At 41.9% G+C, this 17,956-nt stretch overlaps 1 protein-coding gene across 1 annotated transcript in view; it reads right to left on the bottom strand.

The window, feature by feature from the left end:
- Nucleotides 1–9,505: 9,505 nt before the first annotated feature.
- The window catches only part of REV3L (REV3 like, DNA directed polymerase zeta catalytic subunit), a 126,208-nt gene continuing 117,757 nt past the window's right edge, over nt 9,506–17,956 (bottom strand). Inside the window, exons 27-32 of the mRNA XM_075268125.1 lie at nt 16,560–16,674; nt 15,588–15,725; nt 14,085–14,275; nt 13,399–13,645; nt 12,331–12,549; nt 9,506–10,583 (exon numbers count right to left, since the gene is read on the bottom strand). Of these exons, the coding sequence (XP_075124226.1) occupies nt 10,443–10,583; nt 12,331–12,549; nt 13,399–13,645; nt 14,085–14,275; nt 15,588–15,725; nt 16,560–16,674 (1,051 nt within the window). The 3' untranslated portion in view covers nt 9,506–10,442. The remainder of the gene's footprint in view (nt 10,584–12,330; nt 12,550–13,398; nt 13,646–14,084; nt 14,276–15,587; nt 15,726–16,559; nt 16,675–17,956) is intronic.

Below are 17,956 nucleotides of genomic sequence, written 5' to 3'. Positions count from 1 at the left end.
ACTGCCGCTCACTGGATGTTTTTTCTTTTTCGGACCATTCTCTGTAAACCCTAGAGATGGTTGTGCGTGAAAATCCCAGTAGATCAGCAGTTTCTGAAATACTCAGACCAGCCCTTCTGGCACCAACAACCATGCCACGTTCAAAGGCACTCAAATCACCTTTCTTCCCCATACTGATGCTCGGTTTGAACTGCAGGAGATTGTCTTGACCATGTCTACATGCCTAAATGCACTGAGTTGCCGCCATGTGATTGGCTGATTAGAAATTAAGTGTTAACGAGCAGTTGGACAGGTGTACCTAATAAAGTGGCCGGTGAGTGTATATCTAGAATTAGTGTAAGATGTTGGTTTACACATATTTTAAATTCTTTTTTATTCCATGAGAAAGTCCATCCCAGTTTGGAAAACAATAATGAGATGCAGATTACATTAGGCCGTATCCATGTGCCACACCTTATGTTATAACCAATCATGTCACTGGAACCTGCTTTTGTCTATAAATACTACCTCTCTGTAACAATAAATCAGAACTCACTTGATACACTATCAGCTGCGTGTGTGTGTGTGGCTTCTCCAGGCCCAATAGGTGGTAGCTTATCCAGGCCTGTTAATTAATTAATTTGGAACCCTGCAACATATTGAGGACCCTTTTGATGTCCGTAACACGGATACACACTGAATGGTCGATTAATGGTCGATTGATGACATAAATAAAAGTGGGTGCCTGAACAGAAGCAGACCAAAATCATACATGCCCAAATATAATATGGGCAAAAATTGATGTAATGTGGGGAGAAAAATAATAAGAGAAATGAAATATTTATAAAACCATAAAGCCACACAATTGATGTCAAAATCAATTGATGTCATGATGATAAGATATCCTTTGATGACCACAGTAGGATAGATGGAAAGTAGATCCACATGTATACCATTTCAGCAATATGGATGTCCACAAACGAAGCAACTTGCCCAGTAATGGTAAATCATACTGTATGCGAACACTGGAGACGAGACACAGAAATAAAAATGAATAAACAGACAATGAAAAGAATAACTAAAACTGAGACATGCAATTAAAAATCCTGTATAACCATAATCCAACACCACACAGGACCAAGGGAACGAAAAAAATAAAAGAAAGAAAATAAAAAAGAGAACGCAAATAGAAAGCCAAGTGGGCTAACAGGATCTACAAGAATACCCCAAAATTAAGAGATTCATTTAAGCCTCATGGAGACAGAGTCCCTAAGGTCCAGATCCACCTTGCCTCACAATGGGCAAGGCATTTTTTCATGGTACCCCCTCGTACTGTTAGAGGGATACAATCGATCTCTCTAACCTTCAAACCAGATGGATCACTTTGGTGGCAGAGGACAAAGTGTTTGGCAATGGGTTTGGAGGAATCAAGAAATTCCCTGTCAACATCTTTTGTATCGGTGATGTCACGTATACCGTATTTTTCGTACTATAAGACACACTTTTTTCCCCCCAAATTTGGGGGGAAAAGAAGGGTGCGTCTTATAGTACGAATGTGGCCGCCCGGCACCCGCTGTAATAGAGAGGCGGATGCCGGTGAGGGATAGACGCCGACACAGGTGCTGGGGCCTGAGACATCGCTGCCCTGCCCTGCATGAAGCCAGCAGCGGGAGGAGCGATGCTGCTATTCCGCTCCTCCGTCCCCCCGCTGGGAATATCAGCATGGAGCACAGCGATGTCTCAGGCCCCGGCACCTGTGCCGGCGTCTATCCCTCGCCAGCATCCGCCTCTCTATTACAGAGGATTCCGGGTCTGTATTGGCGGCCCCTTCTCCCCCGGGGCCAGTCCCCACCAGCCCCATACCTGTAAAGTTGCAGGCCAGCTCCTGTGCGGCGATATCGCAGGAGCCGACCTGTTCGGGTGACAGCCGGGCGCCTAATGAAGGCTCCCAGGCCTGTCATTGCTATATTACCATTGTGGCTAGTCTATGAGCAGCCGTAATAGTAATATACAGAATGTCCCATAGACGGCAATACAGTTGTATTGCCGTCTATGGGACTTGCAATCAAATGACTGCAGGTTCAAGCCCCCGGGAAAAAATAAAATAGTAAAAAAAAAAAAAAAAAGCTTTAAAAATATATAATAAAAAAAAAGAAAATAAATAAAAGTTCTAAATCACCTCCTTTCCCTAGAACATATATATAACAGTATAAAATCATGTCAAACACATACACATTAGGTATCCCTGTGTCCGAAAATGCCCGGTCTACTAATAGTTTTCCTGTACAGTGAATGTCAATATCACAAGTGCTATACCGCCGGGTTTTTTTTTTTTTCAATAAAAGGTGATCTAAGCAATAGACATTCCCCAAAATAGTATAACTAAAAAGTACATCTGGCCCCGCAAAAAAAAAAAAACAACAACACTGTATGGGTCCCCGTACAGCTGCAGGGTCACCTGTCAATGTGGCCTTGCAGCTGTTGCAAAACTACAACTCCCATATATTAAATATTTTTGCTTCAAAATTTTTTTTCCCTATTTTCCTCCTCTAAAACCTAGGTGCGTCTTTTAGTCCAGTGTTCATAGACCCTTGTTTTTAATTCCCTTGATGTTAATCCAATATATATTAGGGAGCATGGGCATGTGGCATAATATACCACAAACCGAGTTGAACATGTTATCCGGATCTGATACGATTTTGTACCATCAGCTGAAGAGAAATGTGTGGCCCTCAAAATGTTGGGACAAGCCACATATTTCCCGCAAGGGAAGCACCCCATTTTACGTTCAGTGGAACCAAACAAATTGTTTTATTGTGGTACATAAAGACTCCTGACCAAATAATCTTTAAGATTTTTCCCTCTCCGGGCCGTAATGTTAGCTGAAGGTGTGATAAATTTACTGATGACAGGATCACCCAAAAGGATTGGCCAAAATTTATCAAGTGTCCAGTGGGAGTGAAAACCAGTAACAAAGTGCACTCTTTCCTCTTTTTGGCATATTGTGTTAGTAGGATGGATAAGAGACTGCCGTGGTGTACGTTTTGCACTTTGATAAGCCTTATTAATAGTGTGACGACCATAATGGCGTGAATGGAACCATTCCCCTAAGTCACGTGCATGGACTTCGAATGAGTCATTGGTTGAGCAGGTTCTCCTGACCCGGAGGAACTGGCCAACCGGGATAGAGCTAATAGTTTGCTGTGGATGTGAAGAGGAGGCATGAAGGAGGGAGTTCACAGCTGTGTCTTTACGGAAAAGTTCAGTTTGGATAATGTTATTGCCATCACGGTAAAGACGTACATAGAGTACATCAATACAATTTATGTCAGATTTAAACGTAAGATGAATATTGAGGTTATTGCAGTTTACTTCTTCAATAAACTGGGGCAGCTGCTGCTCAGTACCACCCCAGACGACCAGGACATCGTCAATGTACCGCATCCAAAAAAGGATGCGGCCCTTCTCCAACCCCCGGTCGTCTGGGGCGAGGTCCCTCTCCCACAGTCCCAGGAACAAGTTAGCATATGAGGAGGCGCATGCTGCCCTGATGCTGTAGTTGAAGGACCCCTTAAAAGTAAAAAAAAATTATGAGTCAAAACAAATTCCAATAAAGTGAGCAGCAGCTGTCCCAGTCGAGGGTCAATGTTACTGGTGTCAAGAAAAAAATTTGACAGCCCTCAGTCTGTCCTGATGTCTGATGCTGGTATACAAAGATTCAACATCACAGGTAACAAGAATGGCCCCCTGGTCCAATGGCAAACCATCAACATGTTTCAACAAATCAATTGTATCCCTCAAGTAGGAAGGTAATGTTTCTACCAAGGACTTAAGATGGAAATCAATGAATTTGCACCAACTTAACAAAGAGGTCAACTGCCAGGGACATAGAGAGGAGAGGGAACCTCTTAGATCTAGTATGGATAGTGGGAGGGATGGGAATGCTCTGTTGGGCACAGGTAGTCTAGTGACTATTGTCAATGCCAGCCTGGTTGACACCAGCAAACTACAACACAGGCAGATGAGTCATTTGCATACATGGCAATATAAAAGATTACCCCACTGCCATATTGTACATAAGGCACAATAGACTGTGGGGCATAATAGAGGTTCAAGCTCTATTATACCCCACAGTTGCACACCCATGAACTATTATTATACTCGGAGCCCCAGGGGAGGTGAGGGAACATAATAAACACTGTTACTCACCTCTCCGGGATGTGATGTTAAAGGGGTATTCCCACGTCGCATACTCACCAGTCTTCGTTCCTGCAAAATCTTCTGTCTTCCTGCTTTGTTGCGTCATTTGTGGGTGGGGTTACATATGCAAAGCCAGCGGCGAGATGCCGCTGGCCCTGCGTGCACGCTCGTAGTTGGTGAGACCAGTCTAGCCTTCACAATGCGGATACAGACCCGGCATCCGCTGTAATAGAGAGACGGATGCCGGGGAGAGTTAGACGCCGGCACAGGTGCCTGCAACATCGCTATGCTCCTGCCCTACATGAAGCCAGCAGTGGCAGGAGCTGCTGGCTTCATGCAGGGCAGGAGCATAGCGATGTTGCAGGCATCTGTGCCGTCATCCGCCTCTCTATTACAGCGGATGCCGGGTCTGTATTGGCGGCCCCTTCCCCCCAAAGGGTAAACTACCCCCCTCCCCTCCAGGCTCGCTCCCGTGCACTTAGCCCCTCCTCCCTCCCCCCTCAGAGCAGCAGATACATCACTTGACTTATGACCAGATAAGTCAAGGGATGTGTCAAAACAAAATGAATAAAGTAAGATAGTGGAAAAACAAAGCAGTTTTGCTGAAGCAGTGTATTTAGGAAAAGTCTTACATTCACATTAACAAGCAGTATAGATAGGATCCTTGTGATGGGACAACCCCTTTAATCCTAGCAAGCTTCAGGCCTGTATGATAATGTCCCAGACATCACATGGTCTGTGATATTACCATACAGGCCCAAAGCCTGTGCTGGCAGTAACAGCCTGTTATCATACAGGCTCTTACTACTAGCACAGGCTTTTGGCCTGGATGGTACTGCTAGCGCAGGCTTTGTGCCTATATGGTAATATCCACATGACATCTGGGACATTACCATATAGGCCCAAAGCCTGCTAGGATCAAAGGGGTTGTCCCATCTCAAGGATCCTATCTATACTGCTAGCTTATGTGGATTAAAGACTTTTCCTAAATACATCCTTTATCAAAACTGCTTTGTTTGGCAACTGAGATTATTTACTTCATTGTTTACACTGTGTTTCCATAACCATGGACCTGGGGATGATCTTATCTCTCCGCCCAGGACAAGTGACGTAGCTCCCTGCTTTAAGGAGGGGAGGGGGAGCTGAGTGCTTGGAGCAGCTTGCATTTCTGAGCTGTTATCTCCGACTCTTCAAGTTATCAGTCGGCTATTTGAATTTTGCTGATAAGGGCTGAGACAGGGAGTCTATTACCTCTGTATGTAACACAGACTTAAAACTGAGTTTATTGCAAGCTGACTCTTGATCCTGTAGCATGTGCATTTGGGATTCTCATCACCTATCAAATCCAGCCCTGCTACATCAGCTTCATATTGTGCATCTTCCAGTGATACTGTGCTAATGTATTTACAACCATCCCTCATTACTGAATGCAAACATCTACTGCAATGAAGAGAGATAGCAGAGCTGGCTTTGTCTGTGAGGCAGCAAGTGAAACCTCACCCACCAATTCACCGAGAAAACCAGGAAGTGAACAGAGCACACACAGCCGGCAAGATGGTGAATGGGGTAGTTGGGAATACCCCTTTAACATCGGATGCTGGAGATTTGAGTAACAGTGTCTATTATGTTCCCTCATCTTCCCTGGGGTTCCTATTATTATACTCGTAATACGTAACACATTCCGAATCAGCGGCGTTAAAACAGATCCCATTGCCTTCTATGGGAGCCGGCATACGTGCACTCCCCATAGAAATGAATGGGTTGCTTTTTTCCCTATTGCTTTCAATGTGATACGCGTGTATACTCCGTGTGAAGGCACCCTTAGTGAGCATTTCATGTATATACCTAGGGAAATTACTGTACAATAAATTTACTTTTTGTTTTGTTCAGCGTGTCTATAAGACTTAAAGAGGACCTTTCACCACTTTTGGGCACAGGCAGTTCTATATACTGCCAGAAAGCTGACAGTGCGCTGAATTCAGCGCACTGTCGGCTTTCCCGATCTGTGCCCGGTGTGAAGAGCTTACGGCCCGGTACCATAGCTCTTCTATGGTCAGAAGGGCGTTTCTGACTATTAGCCAGGAACGTCCTTCTGCCTCGCGGCGCCTATCGCGCTGTGCTGTGGAGCGGGGAGGAACGCCCCCTCCCTCTGCTCACACAGCTTGTCCGTAGACTAGCATTATCAGGAGCGGGAGGGGGCGTTCCTCCCCGCTCCACAGCACAGTGCGATAGGCGCCGCGAGGCAGAAGGACGTTCCTGGCTAATGGTCAGAAACGCCCTTCTGACTGTAAAGCGCTACGGTACCGGGACCGATAGCGCTTTACACCGGGCACGGATCGGGAAAGCCGACAGTGCGCTGAATTCAGCGCACTGTCAGCTTTCTGGCAGTATATAACACTGCCTGTGCCCAGATATGGTGAAAGGTCCTCTTTAAGCTTCAAGAACCTGACTAGGCTCTTATGCACAAGGCAGTATAAAGCGGGACAGAATCCCAGCATTGAAGGGCTTTTCCTCCTTTCTCATGATAGAATTCTGTTCTGTTTGCTACTAAATATAGATCCCCTACATAGCTGTACAACAGAAATAAGAAGTGAGGGGTTAAGCTCATACCTGTAGATTTTAAGCAGTTGCTAAACATATTAAGGTCTACACAGCGCTCATGAAGGTGACCTTTACATTACAATGCAGGAATGTAAATCAAATGTTTGTTTCTTTGTATGAGTAAAGCAGGTTCTATTAGAGTCTGTGCTAAACTGAATGAGAAAACTGACTCTGACGTCAAATAAAAGAGGATTGATCCAAAATAATTAGTGTGACCCTGCCGATCCCACAAACATGCTCCGTTTATGCCGGGCTCGGGTGATGGAGAACAAAGCAGAGTAATTTCTTCATGTACTATACTGATGTGTAAGAAAGATTACATTATCTTTAATCTTGTAGACACTTTGAATTAAACAAAAAGAAAACTGAATGTGGATTATTTACTCTAGGTATATACATTAGGTGGTTACTAACTTTCAACACGTTTTACATGAGTCAATAGTGCAAGTGAATATAAGAAAGTTGTATTGCTCTGAGAAAAATGCTTCTTTCTCTACTTACCAAGCTCTTTTACCCGTCGACCCTCTGAAGTCTCTTCTTAATGTATTCTGCTACAGCATAACAGTCAGTAGCTCACAGTGGTATCAGTGTACATAGAAATCTTAGGAGATGGGAGGAGTAAACCAAAGCTGAGTGAGAGGAGACACAGACACTGGTATCTGGAGCTGAATAGGACATTTCTCTCACCCAATGTGCTTCATTCACATCAATATCAGTCAGTATTTCTTCAGAGTACACCCCAGATTTAGCGCTTACAAGGAAAAAGACACCAGAAGTGACCCCACGATCATATGAGCTACTGGAATATAGTAGGGAATTTGGTGTTCCCAATGTACTCCACACAGCTTACATATCCACTCTTCACCATCTGCTGTGCATTCGCTCCTGGGGAAACTAATGCTCACCATGCCCCTTGATAAATTCTTTGAGGGGTGCAGTTTGCAAAATGGGGTCACTCCCTATAGCAGAGATTCCCAACAGGTGCCGTGACAATCTGCCGGGAAAATGGCCGCATGTCACCTTTTAACTACATTAGCATCCTTAGGATGCCGATCTAGTTGAAAAGAATGATGTAGTAGGAAGACTTTAGCTTCTTGCTATATCACTAAGGCATCAGCTAGTGTTAGAGAAGAAGCAGAAGGACCTCACAGTTCCGGTGGACAGAGGATAGGTAAATGTTGTTTTATTTATGCAAGTAGTAAAGCATACACATTTTTCATCATAGTGACAGGTACCACGCCCCCTTGTTGAAACCCCGCCCCTTGCCTGCCAAAGCACTTCAATAACGCCCCAACACGCCCTTTTCCTTTGTGTTGTGACAGGTCCCCTGCCCTCCACCTTTGGGCTGTGCCCAAACAGCAGCTTATACCCACATAGGACATTGTTAGTTATCGTTATACAGGGTACAACAATGTCATTTTTGTGGGAACAAATTGCTGTTTGGGCACACAGTACGGTGCAGATGTGAAGGAGCGCTATGTGGCTTTTAGAGCACAGATTTAGATTGTTGTTTTTTTGTTACATGTTACATTTGTAAAACCCTTAAATATACTCCTACAAATGGGGTCGCTCCTTGAAGAATTCCAATTTACTGGAAACTTTGAAAAACCAACATGGTGTCCAGAAAGTGCTTCGTAATATATACTCCAAAAGTTAAAAGGTGCAGTGCTCCTTCCCTTGACCACTCCAGGGATATGGGTAATTATACAATTTTTTTAATTGAAGTAAATTAGAAGTTAGGTGGGGGGAGGGAGTTTAGTTTAGGGAATAATTATTAGTTTATCCTGGACAACGCCTTTAAGGCAGTTTTTGGCCAACTCCTTAAAGGGGTTTTCAGGGCAATTTTTTTTTTTTTTAAATAATGTGTTAGTACTGTGAATGGGTTAATAAATGCACCCATATACCTTTATCTGAGTTTTGAGTGATTTCTGGGAGCTCCTGGTATCTCCTGCTTCTGTTTACCTGCTTTAGCTTCCTGTTATGTAACTTCCTCACTAACCCCTCTCACCTTACTCCCCCTCTTTCTTCTCAACCACACTCCCACAGACCCCCTCGCCGTCTCTCTAACTATCCCGCCCTTCCCTATCTACTCAGCTGAACCCCTGACTCATATATTTACCCTTCACGCCTCTTCCTGTGAGACAGCCGCTCCTCCTCCAGTAATGATTCACCTCTATTGCACATGTGTGGATGCACAGTAGAGGTGAATTATTGGCGGTGGCACACAGTGGAGAAGAGCGTGCACAGGCAGGCTCATTACAGAGGGAGGAACCGTCTCATTGGAAGAAGCCTGGAGGGTAAGTATAATGGAGTGATGGGGGTAGTAGTGATGATACGGATTGTCACCAGACTATCATAAAATATGGGTAACTATCCATTTTTGATAAATTAGGTTATTTAGAAGGTAGGAGGGTGTTTAGATTAGTGTAGGATTTCTAGTTATCCCGGACAATCCCATTAAGTAGTTAAAGGGTAATAAATTCTACATAAATGTAATACTCTTTGTTGGCATTTGCTCTTAGCAGACTCTCTTGGCCAAACATGACTATACCCTTAGTTGATCATCTTTGCCACCAATAGCAAACACGTTTCATTTTACAGACTTTACCATTTCTTTTTCAAATACAAAAAACAAGACAGTCACAATATTATATATTTTATTAGTTTTTAATATTGTTTTCTTTTTAACTTTTCAAACAATTTCCAGTTTAGAAAACGATACACTTACCACATAGTTCCTTTTTTTTAAAATTTTATACAGTTATACAAATAATCTAAATACACTGTCATGTTCAAGATGATGGCAAATAAGATTTAACTGTACAGAAGGAAAGAAAAATATTATAAGCATATTTAGAAACCATAGAAATGTCTATACAAAACAAGCAAAATGGAATAAATCTTATATTTAAAGTATTGCAACAGTCCCACAGTTTTATAACAAAAAAGGTCTTTGCACAGTTCCTCACAATGCCCCATTACAGCTAAAGCAAGACAGCAATATAGATTTTTTTTTTATTTTCCTTTTTCTTCTTTTATAAGAAAATGACAAATCTGAAATGCTACACAAATACAATTTGCACATTCTGATCAAAAATAACAAAATATGTCATATGAATGGAGCAAAACATGGAGGACACACACCAACCAACTGTATAAAATCCCATTGCACATTATTTTACTCAGTTGTTTCAAAAGTAAAAAAAGGTCTATTTACAAAATATTTTGCACTTAAACTTAGAAATAATATGGGTGCTCTAGAACTGAACCGAGGTCTGATACTGATGTATCAAGAGAGGTGGATTCTGCTAGTCAAGATATCAGTGCTCCTTCCTAGGCAGTGTACTATGGAAGTAACTAAAGCCTATTGTAAGAAATGCATTTACATAGTGATTCCTCTAGCTTGTTCAAACACCTGCATTATAAAACTGTATGTTACAAAGTGAAAATAAAAGGAAAAATACTTTGTACATTGTAGAAAGATAGCAATACATAGATTAACCCCCAGCACTGATGGAGATGAGTGTTACTCTGAATAATAGTCATACTGAACAAATCATAAAAAATAAAATAAGCAATGCAATCCAAAACAGCACCATGCACAATAGTTTGTAGTGTGATAAACACGTAAAGATATAGCACCGGTCACCTCTTATCGCAATTCAGAACTGGTCAAGGAGCTGACGTAGATAGGGAGCCTTGGAGAGGTCCCGGCTCACCCGGGACAGCTTGAAAAGTACTGGACAGTTGAGAGAAACACATTGGATCTGTTGATCAGAGCAGCCTGTGCAATTCTTGCATAACTAGAATGGAAATATGGACACCATTAACTCCACCGCTAACACGTTACACATCGTGATTTGTTGCCATGAGTCAGGATTTGGCCCAGAATCTGATGACTCTCTTACAAAACTTCTGCAATTTGCTCTGGCACACAGGAAAATACTTTAAATACTGAGGCTTTCCACAAACTTGATATTTTTATCAATAAAAGTGTATAAAAATGCTTATTTCACCTATTCCATTCACTCTGGAGATATGCCGTTTGGAATTTTAGATGAAGAGGTATGGTTACACTGTATCAGTATCTTTTTAAGTGAATCATTATTTTCGGCTAGAAAAAAACAATGTCTTATGATAGATGGCTCCCTTTCCGCCCACTCTATCAATGTGGAGAACATTAGTTAGGCAATTCCTTTCTGCCATTTAACCAACTGGTGTATTTTCTGTACCGTCAAACCCTGTACACTCCCCCCAACATTTCATACAGCTCTGACTTTGCTTATTGTTTAGGTGAGGAGGACTGCCAGGAGTGCACAAATCATCTAAATTTTGGGCCTCTGTATTATCTTTGTAGTTGTAATGTTTAGTGTATATTACAGTATACTATTTGGTTGGGATTGCGATACTGTCCTATATCTCGTTCCTGTTTACATCCTACAAGTCATGCTGTTTTTTTTCCTTTTGGACTTTCATGCCCTGCCTATTGACTTGGCAACAGTGTCGACTTTGCAGCATTGTTTTTGTTGAATTTTCTTTTCTACTTCTTTAGGTTTCGTACAATGTTTGGTCTGAAATTATTGTGATACTTTATTACCACTGCCTATTTGTCTTTTATATCATGCTGCACAATCTTCAATAAAACAAGTTTAAAAAAAGCTTCTTTAGTGTAGGAGTCATCAATATGTTTTGATGGCTCGTATTACTAAGAGTAACCTTCATGGCATCAGTTATGGACTTCTTGGAATAATATTGCTTTTATATTACTTTGTCATAAAGTTGTTATAACAACAATACATTACTAGAGTGACATAATCGCACTTTAATGTATCATAGACAAAGCTGACTAAAAGATCTAAAAACACTGAAGCGGTAAACTTTGTGAAAATGAAAATGTGCCAGTCTCAGAACTTTTGGCACGCGACTATAAATTTAGCAGGATATAAGTCCAGCAATTTGATAGGATATAAATTAGGCATTCACCCAAAAGTTGTAAAGTGGTGGGGATAGTTTCCACTAGACCAAGTTTTAATTTTGTAATAATAATTTTATGGACTTATTTACTATTGAAATCACCAACACCAATTACTACTATTAGGGGGCGTTCACACTTCTGCCGCTGTCCGACCGCTGTGATTCCACCGAAATAGCAGGAAAAACAGCTTGAGACGGCTTGCATATAGTCAGTTTAAAAACTTATTCATTTTTTTAAAGCAAACCACCGATGTCCATATGTGGCCTCTCCACCGTCAAACCATTTTTTTTGGGCACAGACACAAAGTCTGACATGCAAGACTTTGTGCCCATGCTAAAAAAAACCCCTAAATGTTTACAGACATGGAATAATTGTAGGTGTTCCTCAAGATCTAACATTGTTCTCTTATTCATTGTACATTTCCTATACTGTACACACATATGGTATATGTGACAGCAGCCAGGATCCTAGTGTAACAAGATACCTGTTCCTCTGTAAATATGACTGGACTTCATGAGTTAACAGAGTTTGAAATTTTAAACACACAAGCTTAATATATCTAAATCTATATTTACCTTGACTAGCTGGTCTTGTCTGTACTCCAATTCCCGAATTTCTTGATTGAGAATCACTACTACATGCTGCGGTTGACTCCTACATTTACTGCAGATCCCATGTTGTGTCAGTTCATCACATATAGGACAATGCAAAGTTGTGAAATACTGAGAGATTGTGCCTTTCCTTGCATCCAGTTCATGTCTCATTGTGGAGTATGCAGAATATGCCTTCTGGATCTGACAAAGGAATCAAAATGCAATTTCCAGTTAAGTGTTGGCGCATGTATAAGTACTTCAATGGGCAGGTTTCATGATGCTAAATAAATCATCAAATGGTCAACAGGTGACATTAAAAAAGTGAACAAACAAAAAAACTAATTCTGTCCTGTTTTTGCATAGACCAGGTGAGTACAGGACGGGTTTATTAGATTACCAAAGCACAGTGGGGTGATTTTATACCGTGTGTATGCTTGGTGCGATGTAATCACATTTATTAAGCAGCCTTGGCCATTTAATACTTCTGGCACATCTAGATTAAAGTCAGAACTTAAAGCTAGGCCATCCAAGGGCCAGATCTCATTTAGAGCTCAAAACAGTTCATCTGCCAGCTTCTATAGAACAGAGTCCAAATCCATAACAAGTTTGTTAGCATTTTGGGGTTTTGTTTATCCAAATCTGTTTAGCTGTTCTAAAGATATAAGCCCTTTTAGTTTTGATGCAAATCAGGGTATACGGGGTCAAGTGGTTGGTAACACTGCAGGACATAAAGCACACATAGGCCCCAGCCTCAGAGAGCCCACAGTGTTACCACTCACTTGGTTGTTATTCCCTAATTTGCATGAACCCTAAAATGGCTTAGGTCTTTCTTTGTAAAGGCTGAATGAATATAAATAAACAAAATACTAAAATACTCAGAACTGATAACCGTTCCTCTAAGTCACGACTGTGTGACCTATTAATACTGAGGTTACACTACTGAACACTTCCCTAGGGATCCTCTCAGGAACCTAACTCCCCCAACAAGGCATGTCTTTATAAGTTTGGATTTACCTTTATGTAAAGTCATAAGAAATACTGTGCACTTACCCTTGGCAATTCATCATACCAACTGAATACATCCACTCCAATAAGAGAAAAGATTCGGTTTAGTGGTGGCAGTATCTGCTTAGTGATGTAGTAGGTTGCATTAATTCTTAGATTATGGTCCTGGAGGACATCAATAGGTCGTCTTACAAGCTGAATAAGGGGAACTCCAGGTGAACCATAAACTATCACATATGGCACTCTTTCTCCGACACGTGGTTCAGAGCGACGATCATATGACACCATTTTCCTGTGAACAAAGATAACAGTGGTATAGGTCAAGTGGCACACACCTAGACACTTTGCACTACAGCCTGAGAATGGGTTAAAAACTAAATGAAGGCAGTATATCTGGTCTCAATACAAACACAGAAAATTCCTACTCGGCCATTCACTGGCTGAGGTCGGTCAGCGCTGTGGCCACAGATTGGCTGAGCAGGTATTACCTTTGTGCCAAGATAGGACAATGAATTACAGATAAATGGGGCAAGTAAGTGGTGGGGACTGGTGAAGGGAATTCTGCTTCTTTTTTAATTTTAATCCATTTTGAGCCTTTTGTATATATTGCCTGTCTCACACAACCCTTTTACATGTTACCAAAGCATAAAACCCTTCCGAAAGACAACAAAAAACCTATGAAGCGTACGATCTGCTGCCCAAAGCTGCAGCATCTGTCTATGCAATGTTACCTTGTGAGTTCCAGTGCTGGAACGCAAGCTCCTGGTCTGTATGCAAAGCTTCCTCTGTATTCCTTGGCAAAGATAAGATCCTGCATGCTGGCCTTTCCCTCTAAAAGCTTCATACATTGTCTCTGGACGTATTGCTTGATCTGACTTATATCTCTTGTTTCAAACAGCAGCTTTATGGAACGTTCAAGTATCTGGAAATACAAAAGGACAAAAGACTTGGACACTTTGGAAAAGCACCCACTAAACAGACTGGTATAAAGCGCCAGGTCTGACCAGGTCATGTGCTAGAAAAAGTCACATAGGTTACATAAATAATACAGAAAATGTTGGACTGGAGGATACCAGGTTTATGTCTATAGCTTGGATGGATTCACAGGATGGGATGGGAACATGAATCTCATGCTATTTAAAAGGGGACGTCTGGGATAAAATGATTTTTCTAATCTAAACTGTACCCCTTTCCTCCCCCCCCTTCAAAATTACCTAGGTTACCAAAAATCTATATTTACCTAGATTGCCGGGGTGGTCATGTGATCAGTCACCAATATAGTAATGCACCCCCTGCCTCACGTCATCATACTTACGCTGGGTTCACACCAGCATTCGGGTCTCCGTTATCAGGTTTCAGGCTTTGTGCAGAAGACTAAAACCTGTCAGACCGTGACCGGCAGTGAGCGCCCCATTAGCGTTTTATCATTTAGCATTTGCCAAGAGGAAGGGACACCTTCAGTCCCGAAATGCGTAGCAAATGTAACATCTATGCACTTACGTTAACTTGATGGTTACTGTTTGGAGAAACCTTTTAATGGAGTATGAATAAAGGCTAAGTTTTATATATCGACTGATTGGTGCTGGATATTCTTTCTGTGCAATTACATGAGCGTTTTATGCTCTCCACGGTGAAACCACTTTTCAAACCCATTCAAATGAATGGGATTGAAAAATGCCTGCAGGTTTCCGTCTCCGGACCAGTTTCATGCAGGAAACGGAAACCTGCAGAACGGAGACCCCAGGCGCAGATATCTTCCTTCCCATGACACTTAACTGTCTTCCTGTCCAGATCTACCTGGCATGGGACATCACTACTGTGCATGCCGGCACTCTGGCTCTATTGCGCAGGCATGGGCAGACAGCAAGAAGAGGAGGTGCCGAGCCTCCCAGAACAAGTGAAGCCCCGTGTCGAATGATTCTGCCAGGAACGCAGGTTAAGTATGATGGATTTGGGGAAGGGGGGGGGGGGATGTTGAATTAGTTAGGAAAGGCTAGTAGTGGGTGGGCTAGTAGTGGGTGGGAGCTCACAGAGAAACCCAGAAAATCACTGAAAAGACTGCTAAAAGGTATTTGGTTGCACTTATTAACCTATTAACAGACCTTTTTTAAAAAAAAAATAATCTTTTGCCCAGAAAACCCTTTTAAACATGCGCTCTCATAAAGAAAGCAATTCTGATATTGGAAGTACATAAAGTGTAGGGTTATCAAGGGTGGTTGATGTTGACTCCTTACCTTACCAACAGCAGGACAGGCGTCTCTTCTTACAGTCTCTATGCCTTTTGCATCAAAAACTGGATCCTTCTGGTCAAGGGTTTCATACATGTAACCCACATATCTCTTTTTGGTTTGCAAAACACAGGGAAGATACACCTGTAAAATGTAAAAGTGTAATATATAATGCGGCCAACGCCTCCACCTAAACAGATCTGATATCTTTAGATTAGTGGATATGTTTGATCTTCGGATTCTGGAGCTTTGGCCCTTTGATTATCTCACTTTAGCATGAACATCCCCCAAACCGAGTGGTTCCATTATTGTCAAATTGTCCACTTTGCTTTTTCATTTTCTGGCTCTTTGCAGGTCTCTACACTTCTAAACACATTTTACATAGCCCCTAATGACGCTGAAATTTTTCTTGGTCTTCCAGAACTTCTCTTGATCTCTACTGTTCCTGTAACTGCCATTTCTCAATTACAGAAAAGGAAAGGGCAACTTATAACCGCTTTGCCATCTTCTTCTATCTATTTTGGCAGAGGGTTAGAGGAGGCTGGGTATTTATAAAGCTGTACAATTTCCATCACTTGGCTTTCCCTAACAATGATAGTGAACAAGCCATAACCCTAACTGGCTAATGAAGGTCTCAGACCTTGCTAGGTAAGGTTTGCCGTTCCCTTTAAAATTATACTCAAACATAATAATCTGATATTGTTTAAAGTTATAGAAAAGAGAGTTTAAGCTTTAACTCATTTCATCTTCAACTTGTTCACAATAACAGTCATTTTGACCAGAGGTGTCCAAACTTTTGCATGTCACTGTAAGTGTTTTTGCTGGGAACGAGAATCAGAGCAGCACTGGCAGAAAATAAAGCAATAGAGATAAGGGAATTGCCCTTTAGCAGTGCAATGGAATGCCGCTGTATTTTGCTGTTCTTCCTCCCTAAATCCTTAATATGTTTAAAATAATGTATTTCTCTCATGAAATTACCTTCTCAAACTTGAGTTTCACTGGCTTTGGGTTTGTGGCAGTGACTGCTTCTGCAATTTCTTGGCCTATTTTGAAGGACTGCTCCTTTGTTGCTCCTTTCAGCAGCACAAACATGCTAGAAAACAGGAGGAACATTTACAGTATTAATGGTCGTCAGAAGACAGCAGATGTCCACAGTTAAAGTCTATGATGTTACGGTCTCAGTAGAAGTAGCTTTGTAACCTACAATGAAATAATGCTGTCAACATTTGTTTAAAAAAAAAAAAAAAAAAAGTCATATGTGATGGCTTTTATTAATAGCCTCAAATTCCATGATGTGCGTCAGACTTACACACAAAGTTTTATAAATCATACTACACTGAACGAACATACATTTCCAACCAACGTAGGTGTGTTAATCATTCTTTGAAAACAACTTTGATGCCATATACAAATGGAGTATTTGGGGCAGTCTGGGCAATTCACTGCTCCTGCAAGACTCACCCCTCCCCTCTTATGGCTATGCTGCCAGTGCATTGGGAGGTGATCCTCCTACTGCTCTTATCTCACACATCCCATTGGTAAAATAAAAAATATAGACCCTAATATTTGAAATATCTGGTGACTGTTCAGATGTGCTGAGCGAATGTATCTGAGCAAAATAGATATCAAATAGAATTCAAGGTTTCCCACAGAAGTAACAATTACAGAGAGTGTGAACAGAAGATGTCAGCGTTATCAGAGTGAATGTGATTTTAAAAGAAACTTAGGTTAATTAAGTATATTACAAAAACTTTATCGAACACTCAAAAAAAAAACTTTGAAAGAGGACCTTCATGTCCTCGGGCACATGTAGTTTTATATACCACTAGAAAACCAACAGTGCGCTGAGTTCAGTGCACTGGAGGCTTTCCCGTTATGTGCCCTGGGCAAGAGATATCGGTGCCATTTATCAATGTCTTCCCACTGTCAGAAGGGCGTTCCTGACGGTCTAGCTAGGCTGTGAGGAACGCCCCCCTGACTGTACTCGTCCATAGCCCTGTACTGTCAGAGGGGGCATTCCTTACCACCCAGCGATGACGCTAAGCTTTGAAACCCTCCCCAGTAGTAGTCTATGGACAAGTACAGTTGGGGGAGGGTCAATGCTCACAAGTTAGCATCATCGCTGGGTGGTAAGGAACACCCCCTCTGACAGTACAGAGCTGTGGATGAGTACTGTCAGGTGGAGCATTTCTCACAGCCCAGCTAGACTGTCGGGAACGCCCTTCTGACATTAGGCAGACATCGGTAAAACAGCACTGATATCTCTTGCCCCGGGGCACTGTTGGCTTTCTATCGGTATATAAAACTGCATGTGCCTGAGGACATGAAAGGTCCTCTAATATTGTCTACTCCCATTGAGAAGAGTACAAATACAC

Source organism: Leptodactylus fuscus, chromosome 3 (genome assembly GCF_031893055.1).
Source record: "Leptodactylus fuscus isolate aLepFus1 chromosome 3, aLepFus1.hap2, whole genome shotgun sequence".
In the NCBI taxonomy this organism is placed as follows: Eukaryota; Metazoa; Chordata; class Amphibia; order Anura; family Leptodactylidae; genus Leptodactylus; species Leptodactylus fuscus.
The sequence above is the reverse complement of the archived record's forward strand: the minus strand, read 5'-3'. Positions and strand labels throughout refer to the sequence as shown.